Source organism: Sminthopsis crassicaudata, chromosome 4 (assembly GCF_048593235.1).
Source record: "Sminthopsis crassicaudata isolate SCR6 chromosome 4, ASM4859323v1, whole genome shotgun sequence".
NCBI lineage: Eukaryota > Metazoa > Chordata > Mammalia > Dasyuromorphia > Dasyuridae > Sminthopsis > Sminthopsis crassicaudata.
In genome coordinates, this window is record NC_133620.1 from 223950555 (window position 1) to 223974661 (window position 24107).

At 33.1% G+C, this 24107-nt stretch overlaps 1 protein-coding gene across 3 annotated transcripts in view; it reads right to left on the reverse strand.

Moving 5' to 3' along the window:
• Nucleotides 1-6630: 6630 nt before the first annotated feature.
• The window catches only part of CFAP206 (cilia and flagella associated protein 206), a 49880-nt gene continuing 32403 nt past the window's right edge, over nucleotides 6631-24107 (reverse strand). For 2 of the 3 annotated variants that reach the window (XM_074310332.1, XM_074310333.1), the window contains exons 8-13: nucleotides 22878-22997; nucleotides 19711-19909; nucleotides 16615-16755; nucleotides 13767-13960; nucleotides 13199-13339; nucleotides 6631-7075 (exon numbers count right to left, since the gene is read on the reverse strand). In XM_074310332.1, coding sequence (XP_074166433.1) covers nucleotides 6845-7075; nucleotides 13199-13339; nucleotides 13767-13960; nucleotides 16615-16755; nucleotides 19711-19909; nucleotides 22878-22997 — 1026 coding nt within the window. In that variant the 3' untranslated portion in view covers nucleotides 6631-6844. The remainder of the gene's footprint in view (nucleotides 7076-13198; nucleotides 13340-13766; nucleotides 13961-16614; nucleotides 16756-19710; nucleotides 19910-22877; nucleotides 22998-24107) is intronic. The other variant, XM_074310334.1, reaches the window with a different exon arrangement.

Here is a 24107-nt window from a genome sequence, read left to right on the forward strand (position 1 = left end):
GTCTTCAAGCTCATCCCTCTCTTCAGTATTAACTGTAACCCATCCTCTACTATTTAAAACCATCACCTGAACATCAGTGGAAGCTTTCAGGAACCATTTTACCTAAGAAATTTTGAACTATTCTAGTGACTTAGTAGTACATAAACAAGGGGGTGAGATAAGATACTGCTGCTTAAAGCAATAAGCAGGAATCACCAATTCCTGTCTGTCTTGGAAACGCAGTCATCACAGATGAGCAGATTGGCATCTGACAGCCAGTGATCTGCAGAGCTACAGCACTGTCAAGGCCCAGGGCTTCAGGGCCATTACCCCCCATCATTCCCACCCCAAACAGTCCAGATCCAAATTCATTTGGGACAAAGGGATGGAGATAGCATCTTCTGGAGCTACTTCAGGCCAAGAAGGGTGTAGAGCTGGCCTTGCTTAATAGGGTCCAGACTGAGGAAGGGAGACAAGTGACTTGTAGATGGCGTCAGCAGCATTGGGGAGAGGGGGTGCTGAATGTCAGAATCAGGTATCAGATGATTTCAGGTTGACCAAGTAGTTGGAATTTCATGTCTTGGAGTCTAGAAAAAACAACTCTCACAAGTAGATTAAAAATGCAAGAATTAAATAAAAGCAAAAAAATAAAGGTGGAATTAGTATAGGAATCACTAGGGAACCCCACCCAGAGGAAGATGAGGCTATCATGAATGGCTCACATCCAGAGAGTTTTTCTAGAATAAATACCAAAAACCATTTTCCCCAAATTCCTGCTTTTGTTTCCTCAGAGTTGATGGGGCAATGGATAAAACATTGTGGTGCTAAGTGTGTATGATTTCCATCAAAAACTCTAGAGCCTTTTCAGTGTTACAAGGAAAGGCTTTTGCCCAATTAGTACAGGTATCAACAAAAACTAAAAAAGCAGTTTGAAGCTCCTGCCATGGGGCATATGTGCAACATCCATCTGCCACTCTTTCCCTAAGTATGTACACCTCCTCCAGATAGCTTTTTTAATAGTCCTTTCAGAATTTACTTGGACACAAACTGGGGAGACCTGATAAATCTGTTTCTCCTATTGTGACCAGTAAAAATAGGTTTCTCAAGAGATTGGAGAGCACTTATTTTCCAAATGAATAACTTGATGTAGGCCAAAAAGAAATTCCTACTGGTCTCTGGGATTAGAAGTTGATTTAAACATGTTTGAAACCACACAGAAGGAAAAAGGGTATACCCCCTTTCTTTCCATATAGCCCCCATGAGCATGCAATACATGAAAGAGGCATATTTGGAGTCAGTATATTCACTCTCATTCCTTTCCCCAGTTCTAAAGCTTTGGTATAGGCAAAAATGCTCTGACCCTGGTTGGGAGTTAGAATCTCCAATGATTGGCCTAGGGTGGGCTTAGAAACTTAGAAAGACTATGGCAGCTATTGCTCTAAGGTGGGAAGGTCACCCCCAAAACACCAAGTTTCTTTGAGAAATAAGCAAGGAGTCTGGGATTGGCTCCCAAAGGACTGAATTAAGACCCTTAGGAACTGGCCCTGTCTTTCATAAAAGACTTTAGGTAGAATTACAGTGGGGGAGAGATCAATTTAACTTTCAAGATCTTAAAAGCCTTGGCCCAATCAGATCATGATAATATTATCTGCTTCCTCTCTGAAAGTGAGCAAAAGGGGGGTAGGAGTTAATTCATAACCCAGATATTCAACAGACTGATAGGCAAAGTGGGTCTTCAAAGAAAGAAACTCTCATCTCAGGAAGCCAGAAAGTTAAGGGTTTTTATGGCAAGACCTAGAGAAAGCCTCCAGGGCTGAGCTATAGATCAAGATATCTACATACTTGTATTGTGCCCATAGCTTCTATTAACCACTTGCTCTGATGACAGAAATTTACTATAAGAGGAAAAAAGAAGGCACATGATTATAATAGCATTAAAACTGATCCTTCAGGGCCTCATCCTGAGAGTACATACATGACAAGATAAAATATCCTTAGCTCTGATAACCAATCATGCAGTAACAATTCCACCTCATAGCCAGACTCAGGAATAATCAGGTAAGAAACAAAGAAACAGAACTGGGAAACTGAGTCAGGAGGATCCCAGCTTGAGCAGAGGTCAAGATTTTCCTCCCAACTCTTATAAGACATCCACCTGTAACAGCTCAGGAAGGCATCCCTCAGAGTAATTTAATGGCATTTGCCCCAAATGGTGGGTTATTGACTTAATAATTCATCAGGCAATCATTCCCAAATTCAAAACTCAAAGCAATATTTACATAACTTACAAATCATTGTGCATAATCTATACCATTTTGCACTTAAATAAGTATTAAATATGTATATATATATATGCACAATGGTTTGTGTTTTATATATGTGTATATATATATATATTAAGTATTAAATAATTGTGCTGAAAACAGATGGAGAACTTGGTAGAAAATCATTTTCAAAGAATTTGCAGTTCTAACAAACTTCTTAAAAGTTTCTTGCATTGCTAAGCAGTGTAATCTTTGATACAGCATTAAAAATGATCTTGCCTTCATGAAAATAGCTAATATACAGTTTTCAATCTTAAATTTTAGATTACCAAAAATCCCAATCAAAATTTTCCAGAAACCTAAAGGTGAAGAGACTTGAACTCTATACCCAGAACCAAACTTTTTCCCCCCTAAACCTGGCAAGTTCAAAGCAGAGACTGAAATCTACTTCCCTTGCCTAACTCCAGAAATCCCAGTCATGTCACTGGGGTCAAATCCTCCCCACAAAATCTACTCATGAGCTATCTCATGGCTGCTGTCCTCCCTTGGATCAGCCTGCCAAAGCACACTGTCTTATAATATCTTTCCCCTTCCCCCATGTGTATCTCTCCTAACTCAACCCCACTTCTTCTCCTTAGAGCTAACACTTTTGGGGTGCTAAGTCCCTTTCATTTAGTTTGCCAGCTAAGGATGTGCCCCAACTTCATGGGGTGTTTTCCTTTCTCCTGGCAAATGGCAAGTTCCACTAAAGAACTTGCTCTTTCTATGATAAATCTACCTTTTGTCAAAGATAATGGCCAATGTGAATTCTTCACATGATTGTACCCCAACTTTTGGTGCTTATCATGATCTGGTGTCTACATCACTTATGTAATACCTAACAACTTTAGGTTTCGATATTATAACAATAACCTCAAATAACTTAATTAGCAATTTTACAATTTTCATTAGTGATAGGCTCTGTTATGCTTATTTGGCTATCACAAAAATGGATAGGAATCTTATGAAATTCACAGTCGTTTCCAATATACACCAACTGAAAAAAGTTATTTTAAAAATAGATACTTGTTATATTCTAACTAGATGTTCCATTCAAACTATCAATTGCTTTTGCAAATCAATCTTTCTTGTGTCTTGTTTTTAAAATCACCTTTTCTTTTTTTAAAACTTTAAGATTATCTAATATCTAACTAACTTTGGACCAAATTTCATAAAATTTATACATATGTCCAGTAGATCTGACAAAATTTTAAAGCATAACTCATAATTTTTATAAATTACCTAATACACATTTTAGAAATCAATATATTTCATCTAATTAACGGATATAGACATGTGATCTCTCTTCAGGTAAGTTAACCAAAACTGTTTTAATAACCTATTTTTTAACTTAAAATCAAATCAAATACAGATTTAAATTTCTAGTAATGTTTCAATATTTATATACAAATTTCTAAAATCTTGTACTTAAACAAATTCACAATTCAAGTACATACCATTTAATAGTGATTGTCTCATGTAATTGTAATAGTAAGAGATTCATTATATAAAATTTACATTTCATCTTGATATCTAAGGAGGTGACCTTAAGTTCAACATTTCTGGTGTAAAAATAAATTATTAGAAATGGTTCCTACTTTACAAAGTTGTAGATTATTAGTAAACTCACTCCTTCCTTGGGACCTATATAACTCAAACAAGTTATTTCTCAAAATTAATAATCTTAATCATAAAATAGTTTTAAGAAAGCTAACAAATGTACAATTTAAGAGGAATTCTAGAAAAAGACTCCTCCTTCCTATCTATTTACTTTCTTTGATTGATATCTGCTTTCTTTGTTCGCTTTTACCACCTCCAAATGCAGAGCTGCATACTCTTAGGTCCCCAGGCTTTTAAAGTGCAAACCTGATTCAGATGAAGTTTTTTTTGTTTTGTTTTGTTTTTGTTTTTTGTAGATACAAACTTTTAATTACAAGTCAAATCTTAGTTCTACAATTTTAGAAAGAAACCATTACCTTTTGATTGTTTTTACCAAAACATACAAATCTTTTTCTCTTTTCCTCTGTGAATCAGAAAAGGCTTGCAGACTAGTCTGTTTGCTGCTGGGTTTCAAAAGCATCCAAGTGCTTTTCTGTTTTTTCCCAAAGTTCCCAAACTCTTAAGTCTTCTGTTAACAATCAATGCAAAGAGATTATACTTTACATAAAACTATGTTTACTATCATATCTCAAACAACAAATTCCACTGAACTTAGTATTCCCTCCCTCTTACTCCTTTTTCCCATGTGTCCCTGCTCTAGTCGTCAGGGAAGGGGAGAAAGGGGAATAAAGAGAAAGAGACTCTTTACTCTATACACTATTCTTCTCATAGAGGCCTTAATTTAGTTGAAACTTCCAAATTACTTACACATACACACACACACACACACACAGCTCATCTGAGTACTTCTCTTCACAGAGAGGAGAGTCTGAGCCAAGGACGGTTAGAGGAAAAACCAACCTGGCACCTGCCTTGCATCAGAACCCCAGCCATCTCTCTGAAAACCACAGATCCCAGAAGAGCCCCCATAAACTGTGTGGGATGGGTACTAGACCCCCTTACCCAAACTGACTTCTCAGAGACATCTTCAGATACAAATAAAAGCATTTATTTGTTCCTTGCAAGGAGAGGTCGAAAAACACCAATTGAGTAGCCCAGCATGGTGTGTGGGTCTGAGCTGGAAACAGTGAATGAATTATATAGCAAAAAAGACAGCTTCACTGGATGGACTGAAAAGGAAATAATCATTGACCAATATAGTCAGCAATGTTGTCTACTTCCTGTGGTTCCTATAACTTCCTGAAGCTTAAATCTAAGGTCTGGCCTCTTCTGCCCTACAGCTCTCTGAGAATAAATATCACGTGATTTCTTGAAACTTAGGCCTAAGGTCCTACAGCCTTTGAAAAATCACCTGGTTTGATTCACAATTAAACAAGAAAAAGGGAATGTATTATGAAGTATGAGTTGACTGGTAGGCTAAATCCATAGAGTTGTTAAGCACTCTAAAAATGTTATTTCTAACAAGGAAAAAAACACCATGAGGCATGGAGGGAAGGAGTGAGAGGAAAGACACCATGAAGCCATGGTGGACAAATGCAAAAGGGATTCAGCAAAGATGGTATAGACCATGAGCAGATTTAAAGAGGAAATATAACCTCAGGGGAGAAGTTTGGTAACTCAGAGGGAGGTGTCAAGGAGGAGCAAAGTGGAATCCACCCAGTTGACCAGGTCCTAGATCTGTCTAAAAATACGCTAATCGATATCTCCAAGGTTGTTTAAAGATGCTCTGAGTTGGAGGGATAGACTGGAGGCAGAAGAAAAGTTCCATCCTTATATCATCAAATAGGATAATCTGGGACTTGGAAATTCTTTATATGGATTTCTTCCTGATATGGAAAGAAAATATGTTCCTTTCAAAGTCCACATTATAAAGATCCTTTTATTTTTCTTCTAACAGGGCTTCTCTTCTGTTCTCCCAATCCAATGAGGTTGCTTTGCAAAGTATTCAATACATTAAACTTAGGGAGGCATTATAATAAAAATATGTGGGAAAGAACACTGATTCTAGAATCAAAAGAATTGAGTTCAAAACCTTCGTCTGATGTTTATAACTATATAACTTTGGGCAATTCATTTAAAATTCTTGGGCTGGAGAAGGTAGACCATCCAGTAGTTAAAGTACCAATCTTGAATTCAGGAGGACTTGAGTTCAAATTTGACCTCACACTTATTAACACTTATTAGCTATGTGACATTAGAGAATTTACTTAACCACAATTGCCTTGCAAAATAATAAAGCTCATGGGTTTTAGCTTCCTTATCTGTAAAATTAATATGATCAGATGGACTTTAAAGTTTCTTCCATCCTCTAGATTCATTATCTGATCAACCATGGGGGAAAGGGAGGGAGAAGGATAATAAAGGAAGTAGTACAGAGTACTGCCGTGCAAACTTTGTGGCCCCTGTTTATATTGTCACAATCTCTATTCATTATGTTATATAGCAGTCTCTGATGAGAGCCTGATTTAGGGTGCTAGTCATGTGAATGGAGAAAAGAAAGGGAGTGGATGTGAGAGGTGTGGAGGAAGAACTGAAGAAAAAGACTTAGCAGCTAACTGGAATTGGGAAAGTGAATTGGTAATGAGTATCCCAAGAAGCTTACATGGGAATGCTAATTGAATTAAATGATAAAACATTATTGCATTACAAATGCTAATGAAACTTGAGATTAAAAAATGACTGAAATATTGTAAATTTGTTGACCATTCTACAATAAGCATAGGTTACTTTTATTATTTTATTCTTAAAAGTCCAGGCACTTCTTATAACAAAACATATAAACAAAGAATTTTGCTTTCCAATTTAATAGAATGACACATGTTACAAGAAAAAAGAACTGAATTTCTAGCAACATAGTTTTATAGTGAATGAATGTAGCTGAAAATCTAAGAAATATTATATAATAATAACAGATGCCCCCAAACTTACCTACTTATATATGTTTGTTTGAATATTTACTATAAAGCATTGTATGATATCTAGTTTTAAAACGTATTCTCCAATTAGGTTTCATCAACAGCTCTTGTTAAGTTTACTTTGACTGCATGGCGTGATGCTGCACAACTGCCTCGGAGACCAGCTATATAAATCTGGGGCCTGGGTACTCTGCTACCATTTTCTTTCTTGGTCTGTGTGCCAGTTGACTTTAATAGGTACACCTGTGTTGAATTTTCTCTTCTCATATGACTAAGGTTAGTTTGTACTGAACGGGTGAGTTTCTGACGCAAATTAGCCTGAAATAAATGAGAATAAGGAAGAATGAACATTTCTTCAAAACTCATACAAGCATTATTATCTACTAGTTGTAAGCAGTCTGATTTATGATTGTTTATATATATTTTTAACACAGATTTACTTATCAGCACTCATTCTTGCCACAATATTTTCTCTAGGACCTCAGATCTGTATAGATGCAACAGTAACAAAAATGAATATTTAAAAAAATAACATCTCTTTGAATATAACATTAAATCAATTTAATAAAATATTCCTTTCCTTAGAAGCCAGAAAAATCATACCTTACATATTAAAATAATTTTTTTTTATTTACAAAGTTTAGCCTCTAGAATTTTTCCATTCCATGCTTTGGAACTTAAATATGTTAGAGTCATGATATATACTAATGAGGAACCTTCAACTATCCAAACATCTGTTGGAGTACCATCTCTGCCAATATGCTATTTGAGAATACCTAATTTTTTAGCTTTATTAATAACTTTACCCAATAATAAGGGCAACTTCTTGTCATGATTCTCACACACAAAAAATAAGAACTTGTTACTAGAATACGAATGATGAAAACCATAATGGGAAAGCAAACATTTCATTTTAGAATCTGTGGCAACTTTTTTGGACAATAGCTTTCAAAGAATTAAAAATTAATGAATAAATGAATGTAAAGATACATAGATTAAAAGAGTTCCATGACCTAAAAATCTATAGAGGAAGTCAATCCAAGAGGGATGAACTCCCAGTAATGAAATTCTAAAGAAAGACAAATATGCTGAGGAAGAAAATGTAGCACCTACCTAAAGAGAACAATATGGAAATGCATTAACCAACTTGACTTTTTAAAAGACTTGTTCAAAAGATGGATAGCAAGAGCAGGTAATGGAGAATGAATATAAAAGTACCACATATATATGAATAGTATGGAATATTATTGTTCTGTAAGAAATGATCAGCAGGATGATTTCAGAAAGGCCTAAAGAGACTTACATGAACTGATGCTGAGTGAAATGGGCAGGACCAGGAGATCATTATATACTTCAACAACAGTACTATATGATGAACAATTCTGATGGAAGTGGCCCTCTTCAACAATAAGATGAATCAAGTCAGTTCCAATAGAGCAGTAATGAATTGAACCAGCTACACTCAGCAAAAGAACTTTGGGAGTTGACTATGAACCACTACATAGAATTCCTAATTCCTCTATTTTTGCCTGTCTGCTTTTTTTTATTTCTTTCACAGGCTAATTGTACACTATTTCAAAGTCCAATTCTTTTTGTACAGAAAAATAACTGTTTGTACATGTATACATATATTGTATTTAACTTATACTTTAACATATGTAACATGCATTGATCAACCTACCATCTCGGGGAAGGGGTGGGGGGAAGTAAGGGGAAAGTTGGAACAAAAGATTTTGCAATTGTCAATGCTGAAAAATTACCCATGCATATATCTTGTAAATAAAATGCTATAATAATAATAAAAAAAGTACCACATAAAACTAGGAGAATGTCAGAATCACTAAAGTTCAAAATGAATTGAGGATAACAAAATTAAGAGCACAACAAGGTTGAAGTTGTATGTGTGATTGTATGCATGTATATGTTTACACATATATGCATATACACACATACATATATGTATATTTAAAAATAAAAGGATCAATGAAAGGAAAGGAACACTTCTTGTAATGAATAAACTAGCATAAGAAAATGAAGAGAAAACAGATGTGCTCAATTTTGTTTCTGTTTCCCAAGTGATTTTTGCATCCAAAGATATACAAAATGAATATAACCAAATTGGTAATAGAAAGTTGAAATCCAAGATAAGTAGGGAAATATCACCTCAGCAGTCTTAGATGAGTTCAAGTATCAAGGTCCAAATGTGCATGTATACATATATTGTATTTAACTTATACTTTAACATATTTAACATACCACCTGGGGGAAGGGGTGGGGAAAGAGGGGAAAAGTTAGAACAGAAGGTTTTGCAATTGTCAATGCTGAAAAATTACCCATGCATGTATTTTGTAAATAAAAGCTATAATAATAATAATAATAAAAAGGTCCAAATATGCATCTCACAGCACCAGTGGAATAGAACAAGTGAAAATAATTCCTGAATTACTTCAATGATCTTTGAAAGTTCCTAGAGGTGCCACAGACCTGAAGGAGGATAATAAACAATATTTCTATCTTTCTACAGAAGAAGAAGCAATTCTGCAAGTAAGATTCCTGGCAAAATTCAAGAACATATTATTCAAGAACTAGTTCATAAACATCTAGAAAAGAAAGAGATGAGCATAGTCAGCATAGTTTCAGAAGAAAGACTAATTTTTTTTATTGACAGCATTACTAAACTAATAGATCAAAAAGGGGTGTCAAAATATGTAATAAAGCCTTTCCAGCAGTATATATACTGAGAAAAGTTCTATATTGCACTCAAGTCCAATCTCTGATTCTGTATGTCCAAGTTCTGATTCTGTGTTCAATCTATAAATTAATTATTAAGCATTTGTTAAGTTCCTATTAGGTATCAGCCACTATGATGGACAATAAGGATTTCAAAGAATGAAACAATGTCTTCTCATCAAGACCTTATATCCCAATATGGGAAATAACAGTTGACTACAAAAATACAATCTACAAAAAATATATAAAATAATAAATTAAAAATATGTAAAATATAAAGTTAGTAAAATCAACTATCTACAAAGTACATACTTAAAAACAAGGAGTGTGGAAGGGAGGATACTTCCATTTGAGAGAATCAAGGAAGATTTCAAGCAGTTGTTGTTTAACCTATATTTTCATGGACTTGGAAATGGGATTGTCACTAAAAACTCTCACCTGCAAAGTGAATATATTAATATAACTTTGAGGGTTGTTGTGAGGACCAAATGAGATAATGGATATACAGCCTTAATCTATTATATTTGTTAGTAATTGTGATGGGGATGCAATTGTTGTGGACAAAATGAAGAGATGTGGTCTCAGAAATATGGCAATTAGTATTATTTGAAATTGACTGAAGAGTTAAACTCAAAGTGTTCAGTGTCACCTTGAAATAAATTCTTGGATGAAGTGTTAAGTCTATGCTTTTCCACATGTTTAACACTCAGCCAACAACTACACTTGCTGTTGGAATGGAGAAAGGTCCTCTTAAGGAAGAGAGTGAAAAGTTACCTCCTTTTCCGTTAAGTAAAGAAAGGAATAATTTTTAATGTTTTCAGCATAAAAATGCAACTGTATGGATTGCCTTTTTCCTTCTGCTATTTGAGGGATTTACAGGGAACTGAATTCTCTGAGCATGAATACAATTGCCCATCTTTGAAGGAGAAATTGTAGCTATGGGCAATTTGTTTGCACTTTATCTTTGACAGGATGTTGCTAACTGCCAGTCAATGGAAACTCAGCAAGCAATGTCTTGGAAAAGAGTATTAATCATAACATTTATAAAATGTTGGGATCCCATAGAAAGACAACCTATAGGAAGAGGGGCAAAATGTCTGATTTAGATCTTAAGACCCTCCAAGATAACTTAGCTTCAGGCAGGTTCTCTTTCTATTGGGGCTTTGTTAGAAATCTGCTATTTGCCAATCAAGAGTAGGGGAGAAAGTTTGTTTAAAAAAAAAAAAAAAAAGAGGCAGAAAGCTTGCTATAAAGAATGCTATCCTCAGGAGATTTAGTCGTTTCTCACATAAGTTTTCCAGTAGCTTTGTATTCATGTGGCCTAATCACTTATGTTCCTTATGTACATGCCCTTCTATCTATATTTTCTAATCATAGGTGTTCTCTAATTTCTCCCTGGGAGCCAAGATAGGAGTTTAACAAACCAAAAAAGCATAAGAAAAAGGAAGCTAGCTCCCCTTTCATTAGAGGTCAGGATGCCTCTCAGGACTGAACCCTGCCCTAACTATATGCATGAATCCAGAGCAAAAGAGTTCATTTGCATATTTCTTTAATATAGAAGGGAGTGGGATCTGTGGCCCAGCCCAGAAATGGTTCTTTAATGTTGTAACAGTACTCACAATGAGAGAAGTAACAATCCTCTAGTACTCTGCCTTAGTTGGGCAACATCTGAAATCTAGGCATTATATGTCAATTAATATTCTCCAGATTTGCCAGCCTAGATTGCCAGTACTGCATTGGATTGTGGACATCACTTTTTTTTTTTTTTTAAAGAAGAACAAGACAGAAAGTAATCATGGGTTGACAATCACGATGATGAAGGGGATTAAAGCTATAAGGACTGTTGAAAAATGTAGAAAAGTTTAGTCTGAAAAAGAATTAGGGTATTATAATAACTACCTCCAACATCTGAAGAGCTGCTTATCCTGACTGATTTCAAAGGGCAGAACCAGGAACAAAAAATGAGTCACAGAGAGGTAGATTTAGGCCAAACATAAGGGGAAATTTCTTAGCAATTTGACTAATCTAGAGAATGTGCTGCTAGAGGAGTTAGTGGATAGGTCTTCAAAAGTGTACTGACTAGGGGGGAGCTAGTTAGTGCAGTGGATAGAGCACCAGCCCTGAAGAAAGATTAACAAGAAAAATACCAAATTTTATTTTATTTTCTTAAAAATTTTGTTCTGCAAGTTTTATTATGGAGAAGTGAATAGAGTGCTGGACTTGGAAGCAAAAAGATCTGAGTTCAGACCCAGCCTCAGAAACTAGTTATATGAATCTGGTCTTATCACTTTCACTTCTTGCAGCCTCATCTTTTAGTCTATATTGAGATAAATAACTTTCATAAGGTTATTGTAAGAATCAAAGGAGACAATTTAAGCAAAGCATTCTGAAAACCTTAAAGCACTATATATGTATAAATTTATTATTGTTAAATTTAGTGTTACCACTGTCTAGCTGTCTCGATACAAACTTTAAATAAATAAATAAATATATACATACATACATATATATATATATATATATATATAATATATATATATATATATATATATATATATAAAACAGGAATGCAAGTGATTTTTATTTTTTTGTCTCACACCTCTTCATCCCTCTACAACTATCCTTCTTTCCCTTACTGCTTAAAGCCAGGTAGCTCAAATCACACAGCCATACCAGTGGGGTTCAGGACACCTCAATTACAGGATGACATTTGGAGAAATGAATCTACCTCTGAATCTATAAATCTAAAAGCAAAACCAAACATCACTTAATAAGGATTTATTAATCAGCCTGTTAGAATTCTTTAAAGAGTTCACCATAATATTCAGAAATTGTATTGGACATTCATTACAAACAGGTGTAGGGAAAAAGATGAGAGGGAAGACAGTGAACTGAAAAAAAAAATGTAAAGTATGAAACCCATGGGAAAAATCAGCTCTAAGTGAGGTTAAAATTGGAAAGAATCAAGCATCAAGAAATTTCCTTTTGAAAACAGAAAAGCAGTTAAAAGTCTATGTATGAAAGTTAACTATCTAATAGTAACATCAAAATCTAAAATGCTGTGTAAATAATTGCTTGTTTGCTGTGACTTCAGCACGTAAAGATTCCAGGTAAGAGGATAGTTTGGATTAACACTTTCCAAGATGAGATAGTAGCTTCACAATATGGGTATCTTCAAAGAAAATACAATGAGTATATAACATATATGCATACAATCCTATGAAGAAAATTATTAATGGCATGTAAGGATAAGTCTTTAGAAGTGATTTATAACTAAATTCCTTATCTACAAAATTAGGGGAGGGAATTGCTTTAAATAAGACATGATAGAAGTGAGTTGACATACTTTAAATACCAGAGCCAAGATTTAGTGCCAGTTCATACACGGGTGGTAGCATTATTGTTTTAAGTGAAGAATAGTACATTTGTTTCTAGTTTTGGGGTGGCAAAAGGAGAAAGCAACATTGGGCTTCTACCTACTACTTGTTGTCAGAAAGAAAGCTTTAGTTGTAAAATACTGTATTAGTTATAAATTAGGAAAGAACTCTTAATGTATCTTATTTTGGGTTTGCTGAAATAATTTCATTTAGTCCTCTAAAAATTCTAAAAAATAGGATTTTTTGGAGGGTAGTTCAACTTTCAATTCTGTCTCCCCCACCCCAATTTTTAATGAACCCAGAAAATACTTTTTTAGATAACATTGCTACAAACCAGTTTTATAGCTTTTCTTCTTAGTTCCCATTCATTCCATTCATAACCTTTTTCAATTGTTGGCTGCATTATGTGTGTATCTGTCTGTGTGCTACTGTCACATCTTGTTATTGGTTTTATGTGTTTGTCGATCATTTTCACCTGAAGAAATGGAGAGTTGTCATTAGTATATATATATGTGTGTGTGTTTCATTTAATGAACACTATATATTTAGGAAAATAAGATAAATTAATAAATTGAAAATACTAAATATTTGTTTAAAAAACCTATAAAAAAAGACATATAAACTAATTTGTTTAGATGAAATGGAGAAATACTAAGAAAGACATCTGGAAGGGCCCAGCAGAGCCAGTTTATAAAATAGTCCAAGAATTTTAAGTTTTAGCAAAATTTGTCATCCCAAGATGATGGATACAATTGAATAGATATGAAGCTATAAGACAAGACTACTAGAATAAAAATTTTCTATCAGGAAGAAAACACCATTATAATAACTATAGTATTTCCTATAATCAGTAAAGAATCCCTCTACTTCTATCTTTAGTATGGGTAGTCAATAGCACCTACCTGCGAATATGGAATCACAGTTTCAAATTGCTGATGAAGTTCCAATAGTTGAATTAATTCTGCACTTTTTTTTGCTTTTTCTCCAATCATCTCAATGTATTTATTTGGATTGTCTGCAAAAGCATATGCAGCTTCTTTGGAATTAAAAGTGTAATATCTGTCTTTATGTTTCAAAATTCCAATAGTTGGATTTCCTTAAAAAGAAAGACAAGAAAATAAATTATTAAGCAAAAATATTATTGTATTTACCTAAGATACTACTTTAATAGACTATATTTTTAAAACCATGATTCTTATGCTTTTAATTTTTTTATTTAGAATTTTATAATGAACTCTTTTCAAATATCTGCTAACTACTTTAAACACTAGGAGGTAATGTTCTTGAAACAAATACTTAAGAGTCTTCATCTTAGGAAAGATCCTAGAGGTCACTTAATGTAAATTTCTATCCTTTCTAGTGGTCTCTTGAATAAAACCTCTGGAACAAAAAGTCTATAAGCCTCTGGCTCAAATATTTACAATAATACTGTATTCAATTGTTATATATTCTCAAAGAGGACCAAGATGACATTGCAAAGTTAGAGTAGAGTTACAGTGTGTCAGACTGTGGCTGAAAAGATTCATATAAGCTCAGAATGCTTTGCCACATGTTAAATACAAATAAACCATACGAATATTTGGGATGGCATCTCTAATTTTGCATGTCTCATGTTTCTTCTGAGCTAAATTCAATTCTGCTTTGTTCATAGAGCACAGCCCCTTCTCTGATGAGGGCACACCATGTTGGGCGGTCTTATGCCAGTGTCTCCCATGTCATACAATTGATTCTAAGTTTTTGTGTTGTTTTGTTTTGCTTTTTGCTGAGGAAATTGGGGTTAAGTGACTTGCCCAGGGTCACACAGCTAGGAGTGTTAAGTGTCTGAGGTCACATTTGAACTCAGGTCCTCCTGACTTTAGGGCTAGTACTCTATCCACTGCGCCACCTAGCTGCCCCTATCTATTGCACCACCTAGCTGCCCCTATCTATTGCATCTTGAATCTATATTGTATTCTCTACCTTATGGACAACCCCTTCCATTTTGCAATATGTATGGTGGTGAAAAGTCATTCTTTATACTTAGCTAGTGTCCTTCTTTTTAGCTACCCTAACTCAAAACCTCACTGTCATTCTCAACTCCTTACCTGCACTCCTACCTCTACTTATGGAATCAATTACCCTATCTTGATATTTCTATATATTTCTCACATATAGCCACATTTCTCCACTCACACACAAATACCACCTTAGTTCAGGCTATTATCACCTCTCACCTATAGTACTACAATAGCTTTCTAAATGGTTCTCCTCCCTCACTCCATTCCATTCTATCCTCCACCCAAACACCAAAATGTCTCAGGTCCAGAAATGGAAAAAGAATTCTGCCTTGGGGACCTGAGTGATACTTATCTATCTATATAATATTCCTTTTTCTCTTTACTATTCATTATCTGTCTAGATTTCTCTGAATTATCCTCTATATTATCTTCCTGCCTATATTCATAGAACAAACTAAAATTTTCCAAATGAGTCATATTATTTTGTTTTTCTGTAGGTCAGTAAACCAGAATAACATCTGTTTTCTTGATAGCTAATTAATATTACAAATAATTAATTGATCTAATTATAATAAAAATTTCAACTACAAATTCAGTACAACTAACATATTTTACAGTTTATGTGACTATAGAAACTTCTCTTTTCAATCACAATAATAATAATGATAAAAATATGATATCTAATTATGTGGCAAGGCAAAAATACAAAGAATAAAGAAAAGACAAACTTCATTCAAGAGCCACGGTAGACAAAGTGAATAGAAAGAACAAGACGGAAGTGCTTTTAGTCCTAGAAATTTTTTTTAATATTATTAGAAATTTAATAAGCACAGTGGTGTAAAACATTACTCTTCATTTGCTTATTGTCATGTTGTGAGAAATTTCTACCCCTATAAGTTTCAAAAAAAATTTCCATTAATGTACATATTCTTTAAAACTTTCAAACAGTAAAACTTTGGATTCCTTATTGGAACATGACCTATAAAAATATCTTTTAAAATTTTTATTATAGCTTTTTATTTACAAGATATATATGCATGGGTAATTATTTTACAGCACTGACAATTGCCAAGCCTTTTGTTCCAATTTTTCTCCTCCTTTCCCCACCCTCCTCCCCCAGATGGCAGATTGACCAATACATGTTACATATGTTAAAGTATAAATTAAATACAATATATGCATACATGTCCAAACAGTTATAAAAATATCTTTATAAATAAAAGGTAACCTAATGTGCCAGATTAAAAAAATATCAGAATTTAAATATCAAAATGAATATTATACTTTCAAATAATAACTTTGAGAATTTTAATGTTCCATTTTCCAAAACATTTATGAAATACTACTTTTGCAGTGAAATACTACCTTTACATTTCTTTAGAGCTATGATTTATATAAATTCAACTAAACTCTAAGAATATAGAAGGGAAAGAAAAGGGAAGTTAGTGGGAAAGAGGGGTAGAAAAGGAAAAGGGAAAGATGAAGGTGAAGAGAAAAGGAAAGGGAAATCTTGTACCAGACTTCTGTTGCTGAAAACATGAGCTGATCCATATTCAATGAAAATTCTTTTTGCTTTCACGTCTAGATTTTCATTTCCTTGATACTCCTGAGATTTAAACCAGGTCTTCCCTAAGATACAAATACCTGTAGTATTTTTCTCACACATTGCTATTGCGAGGATCAAGTGAGATAATTTATGTAAAGTGTTATATGCAAATACCAGTTATGATTATGCTTATTTTCAAGTACATACCTGGAAGGAGCAATCCATCTGTTACAGCAAACGTATAACCACAAAATCCACGGTACTGAATTGGCAATTTGTCAAAATTTGCAGTAGTTTCTGGGAAAAGCCAATCTACTTTTTTGAAATCACCTACATTTACTCTGGTTCCTAAAGCAAAAAAATAGAAATATATATATATATATATATATATATATATATATATATATACATATATATATTTTTTCCTAATGAAAAGACTGAATTTTCCTTTGATTACATTTGTTTTTTTTTCTACTTAAAAAACTGGAGATACCAAAATAAGCACATATAATTCAAAGTCAGAAAACCTGCAACATAGTCCTATTTTTGCCAATTAATAAATCAGAACGTCATTTTTCTTACCTATAAAATGATAAGGTTGGATTTAGAAGATCTTTTCCTTTTAGTTATAGAATTTTATGTATGATTTTTTGGAATACCTATTACATTCCTAGAGCTATAGGTAGTGTGGTTTACAAAAGGAATATACTAGTTGATTTGTGGAGAGAGAAGATAGTCTTGTAGAAGGGAAACATGAAACATTCAAAGAATATGTCATTTCCATACATACTTACAAAATAAAGTGTTAAAATGAATAAAAATGATTAGCAATATATAATATAATGCTAATTATATGACATAGACTACCTAAAAGTTGTTTCATTAAGTTCTAGAGCACTCATTTTAAGAAGGATGTGAGTAAAATGGTAAATATACAAAGAAAGTCAAGAAACTTTAAGACCATGTGATAATTGGTAAGGAACTTGGATTAACTTGGTTAACTTGGAGGAAAGGAGATTTAGTGGGTATCCTGATAATCGTAAGATAAGTCATTGTTTATTTTTTATGGTAAGTGAGATATGATTAGGCCCTAAAAGTTTCATATTTGTATATTCTTTGATCCATAGATATATTACTTGGCCTATCACCAAAGAGATAAAAGAAAAAGGATAAAATTCTATATATACAAAAATATTTACAAAAACTTTTTTTTTTGTCTTGGCAAAGAATAGGAAACAAAGGGGCTATTTGTCAGTTGAGGAATGATTGAACAAAGCGTGATAAATAATTCAGTGGAACTACTGTGCCATAAGAAGTGACAGTTTCAGAGAAACCTGGGGAAATATAAATGAACTGACACAGAGCAAAATGAACAGAAGCAAGAGGACATTTTATATAATAACTGCAACAGTGTAAAGACAAACTTTGAAAGATTTAAGAACTTTGATCAATGCAATGACCAACCATGATTTCACAACATGGATGAGGAAGCATGTTCTCTACCTCCTAAAGAAAGGGGATAGTTTCTATATGCAGAGTAAGATATACATTTCTGGACATGATTAATATGGGAGGGATTTCCTTAAAATAAATACAAGAAAGTAAATTATTAAACATAAAAATATTAAAATGTCCTGAGATACTGACTCAATAGACTATTTTTTAAAAATCAATTTATTGTACTTTTTATTTTTTTTAAATTTAGAGTTTTATAACAAATGTTTTTTTTCAGGTTTTTTTATTTTCCTTGACTACACTTATTTGTTTTAAGAGTTTTGTTTTCTTTCTCCGATCTTCTCCCACCAAAACCTGGGGTTCAGGAAAGGTGGGAGTTAGAGAAAAAATAATGCTTGTTAATTGAAAAAAAATTTAAGAAATAAAGGATTTGCACATTTGAGCCAAGAAAGGCTGTTAGAAAGAGCAAAATTCAGAACAATGGAGCAAAAGGAAATAACTGAAAAAGTAAGGTCATGGATAAAGGAAAGAAGAAAGGAACAGTAAGAAGTTAATTTTGTAATGTTTCCTTCCCTCAGTTGGGAACCATACCTTGTTCTTATTTATATTCCATGAAGCATCACAGTACCTTTTGCAAAGTTGGTATTTAATAAATTGCTGCTGAAGTCATTGACTCAATGACTTCAGATTTACATATATTGAGTTTGTGGTGATATCCATGAGGAAATTTCATGTAGGCAACAGGAAAAATAGGCTTGAGATTTCAGTGAGAATTTGAGACCACAACTATAATCAGTTGAAGCATAACTAGTAGAAAAGTCAAAGTTGAAGACAAGTGAAAATATGATCTGCAATTCTAATGGCAGCTTTGATGGAAGTGAATGCACAGCTTCATTTACTTATGTTATAGGGCTCCAGATAGCTTACTGTGAATCTCTATAGGGGAATGAAACTCTAAATTGGGAAATCAAACAAAACTAACCCTTTAGCTCATCCAGACTTATCCAATTTCACTTTTCTCATATGCAAAACAAAAGTGATGGCTAAACAAAACACAATGATGGCTAAGGCCCCTTCTAGGTCTAAAATTCTTTTGTATGAAATTTAATTTTTTGAATCTTTCACTTTTATTTTTCCAGAAGATCAAATATTACTCATGATTATTTCAACTTTAGCTCAATAACTTATCCACTAATTATGAGATTCATTAAATATTACATAAGGAGATATAAATTCATATTTTGTATTTTCTAGTATGTACAACTACAACATATTAACTATTTATGATTGATCTGCCAATGTTATTTTAAATTATTTATAACAATTTCATATTTAGAATCAATTTTTGTGCAAAAAAGAACTAGTTTGGGTAAATGAATTCGACTGGCTTTTTAAAAATTTTATATTTTAATTCAAATAAAATATTTCAATATAAGTTTTGGGATAGATTACCTATTTCCATTTTAAACAGAATGGCATTAGTACCAATCTATCCATAATATGAACATTGTCCACAAATGTATTTCAATTATGCTCTTTGGCTCTTTAAGCAGTATAGCTAACAAAATAAAAGTGACTAATGAACCAGTTAGACTTTCTTTGAAAATTAAAAGATACGTTTAAATACTTAATTTGAACTTAAATTAAGACATAAATCCAATCGGATGCAATTGGATGGTCCTAAGTTCTCATACCTCTACAGTGTGGTTGGATGATAAGTATACTCTTCAAAAATAGTATTTAATAACAAATGTTAATTTCTTTAAGAGAAGAAGATTGGAGGAAAAGAGATTGGTAAATTTAGGTTAAAGACTTTAAAAGAGGAAGAGAAGTAGAAATTATTCATACCCATGCTTTCTTTTATCCGAAACACATCAGTTTTTACTTCCACTTCTTCAAGAAAGTTTTGAATCATTTGCTCACTAAAGAGTTCTTCATGAGATCCAAGGAATGGTCCAAGATGAGTGGTTAAATTACTCAGAACACTAAGTAATACAGTTTCATCTTGAAAGCTGGTCCACAAGCCAGAAAGTGCAATAAATATAGGCTAAAGAGTGAAAAGGAGGAAAAATTAACTTAGTTTATAATAAGATTACAACTTAATATTGTATCACTGAAAATTTTTTTAAAACCCTCTCATTTGCAAATAGTCAAATTTTGCTTTTAAGATATATTTTTAAAAGCTTTAAAAGAAACCTATGCCAACATAATATGCACAAAGTTTGGTCCATATATATTAAAATATATTTTTAATAAAATATATTATATAAATAAAATATTTATCAAATTTTAATTTAGTAAATTTTATTCAAATACATATACTTTTTCTCAATAATTTTATTTTCCCAATTATATGTAAAGATAATTTTCAACATTCATTTTTACAAGATTTTGAGTCCCAAAGTTCTTATTTCCTCTCTTGCCACCTCCCTCTTCAAGGCAGCAAGCAATGTAATATAAGTTCTACACACATACAATCATTTTAAAACATATTTCCATAATTGTCATGTTGTGAAAGAAAAATCAGAACAAAAGGCAAAAAACATGAGAAGGAAAAAATAAGCAACAAAAAAAGGTGAAAATAGTATGCTTTAATCTGCATTAAATTTCCATAGTTCTCCCTGTGGATGCAGATGGCATTTTCCATCCCAAGTCATTTGGAATTGTCTTGGATCGCTGAAGAGCTAAATCTATCATAGTTAATCATCACATAATCTTGCTGTTATTGTGTACAATATTCTCCTGGGTTCTGCTCACTCAGCATCAGTTCATGTAAATACATATAATTTAAAAATAAATCACTATTTACTGCAAAAGGTTTAACAAATTCATGAGAAAAATAAGATTCAAAGGGCTAGAAAGGAAAATCTTTTTCTCCCCTGTTTTATTCTGTTCACTTTCACAATCTCATTAGTTGGTATCCTTTTCAGAACTTTTGACTGCAGCTGATTCCTTGCCATTTCTCTCAGTTCAGCTTCCCTACCTTAACAAAGGCAGAAACATTTGTGGGACTATGTCAACTGGGGACCGCCTTGCTTACAGCTTTAGGAGCATTTTTATGATTATTTGCTTATAAGTATCAATGCATGTCTCTCTGAAACTAATTGGATCTGTCCAGAACATTGAATGTGATCAATCATAAGATTAACATTTATAGCTTTGGAGACTGAACTTAATTCTTGCAAGCTCAAAAGGTCAGGTGTGCTCAGTGGATGCCAACTATATTTTATCAGATGCCCTCTCTATATCTATTATACTGTTTGAAGGAAAAGATGAACAGAAGTCATTCCAGGTCTGGATAATATGAACTTTGAGGAACTGATTGGACAGTGTGGGAGTCAAGGTGAAATGTGAAATGATGATTGAGTGATAAAAACTGCTTTATATTTTAAAGGTTTTAAGTCTCTCCTGTTGAGAAGGTAGTTACATTGCTACTATTATTCAAGTTCTATCAATACATAACTTTAGGCTTTGTAAATATAAAGCATTTCTATTTTGTAGAGGAAATAAATAACTATCTTATATCTGGGTCCATACTGGACACTGAGTACATTGTATACTTTTCTAGTATCCTTTTTAGGGTCGTATTTTAGATAAAAGGCAAACTTCTCTGCAGCTCTATAGCTTTTTTTTTTTTTTAATAGAGTGTGAAAAATAGTTCCTTATCCTTCCTTTATATAGTAAGGCTCCTCTAGGTCTCAAACCAGTCTGTATGTAACAGTCCAGAGCTCAAATGAACTAAAATTTTAAGTTTAATAATCCTGACAAGATATGAGGAAATTAGTTTCATTTGACAAGGCATAGTTGTCACAAGGGTTTTTCATTTCTTTCCCCCCCCAGAGATTGGTGCAGGGAGTGGTAGGAAGGAGGGAAAAAATGGATAATTGAAAAAAAAACTTGGGAAGATTTATTGAATTGATATAGAATGGAGCAAGCAGAACCAAGAGAATAATTTATACAGAAACAACAATACTAGAAAGATGAAACAACTTTGAAACACTAGAACTCTGATGAATGTGATTCCACATTCATCCAATCATGATTCACATGATCAGTGATGAAGCATGATACTGAGCAGAAAGGTGATTGACTCGAGTACAAAATGAGACATAGATTTTTAGACTGAACCAATTTTTTTTCATTTTTAACAAGGATTACATTTTTCTATTTTTAATAGGGGAAGAGAAAAGGCAGGCACAAAAGAGAGAAAATAGATCTTTACTCACTGAAAATCAGTAAAATTTAACTTAATCTAAAGAAATAATTCTGGCCAGAATTAAGTATTAGATATCTTAAACTGTTCTATTAATTCAAAATAATATAACCATAAATAATTTGAGCCCCCTATTGCTCTATAAAGCATTACATTCATATGTCATGTTCATCTTTATAAAAAGAGCATTCAAAGGATCACTTTATAAACTTGCACAGGAAAATAGTGCAGATGAGTTGAGATCTGATAAATGAGATTCTAGGTGTGTATATGCACAATATTTTCTATTCCTGATACATTAGAATTCCATAATGCGGATGAATATTTTTTCTTCAGCATTCAGCTCTAGACTACCTCTTAATAGTAGTCATACATCACTACCAAGCTAGTAGTTGTTATTCAGTAGGTCTCTGTTAGCTAAAGTAGGTACATCTCTCCTACTAGGGATATTAATAACAGAAGCTTTTAAAAGGAAAATATAATTATATTATATTATTAGCATGCACATTATATTATATATAATTATAATAATTACAAATATATTAATATTAACATATATTATTATATATAATTATTATATATCATAAATGTAAAAGGAATATATTTTCTTATATAAGTGTAACATTTAAAGTATGAATGAAAAAATAAAAGAGAACCAAAACACACCAATAGTTGGAGCATGTCTTTAGTAATTTAATACTACAGATGTATTGTATTACCTTTTTAAAACATACTTTTAAAGATCTTCTTTCAAAGCAAGATATTGATTAAAATGAGGATAGCTGATACATGGAATACTCACATAGACTTGTGATGTTGGTACGGCAGTCTTTGCTTGAACAGTCATTTTTAGTTGTTCCATTTGTGCTGCTAATTGCTTTATCATCATTTCAACTTCTTGTGCACAAGTAATTATGTCAGACTGGATAGACAAAGTACTTTGTGTTAAGATTATTATTTTTTGAGTTAAGGAATCATCATCAGCAGGATTAAATCTCATTAGATACAAAATTTATCTTTTCCATATCCTGTATACAGAGAATCCTTGATACACTAATGTAACTGTCCTGGAAAGTGCTAAGGGCTGTTAAGGGATCTCTTGAACTTGTCTTTTTGAGTTGCCATATTTTCCAGAAACACTGGTCACAAATCACGCAGGAGAGGCCCTAAATGTGTCGATGTTAAAACTCTCCTTACACTGACATAATTTGTTGTCGCACCCAAGCTGGACTCCCTGTGCCTCCTTGGGAGGCAAAACAAACATCAGCCAGTCTATGCTAGGCTGGGATAATACTTGTGTAGCTGGGATCCTTTGCAGATAAGTGGATCCTTCCATCTTCATATTCTATCAGATTTCAAGAGAAAAAAATGAGGTTTTTGCCATCACTTTGCTCCTCCCTGTGGAGGACGATCTTGGTTTTTTCTCCACCTTTGTTGCAGTATACCCCCCTCCCAGGTTATGCCCCCTTCCTAGTATCCCTTACTCCCCTTTTCCTGCTATAATAAAAACTTCTATAACTTCTATAAAGACTGGCAACACTTTGGGTTCTACATGTAGGTTGATTTCTCTTACAATAAGCCTGATTTTCATATAAGTCCCACAACGTGACTTGCCTGTTGACAAAAGTTATTCATAAAACAACATTTTCCATTCTTAAATCCTCCCCCCACCCCATTGAATCATTATTATAACTAGTGTGTTACTTTTTTTCTCTTTTTAAAATTTTTTTTTAGCAAGGCTTGATCTGCTTTTTAAGAACAAATTAGACCAATACGACAGAGGAAAGACAAGAACTCATATGAATTCTTCAAAAGTTCCCTCCAAATAACTTTACAATAATGTCTCAAATTAAATTTTGGAGCAGGAGAACTAACAAAATATCAGAATGAAAAATTTCTAGCTCAAGATAATGTAGGTGGTCAGCAGGAGAGATCTGTCACTGATAAATACAGTATATAGTATAGGATCAACCTGAAACTCAGCAGATCTTGGAAGCGGCTGCAGCAGCATCAGTTGCATCAGTTGCTCTCA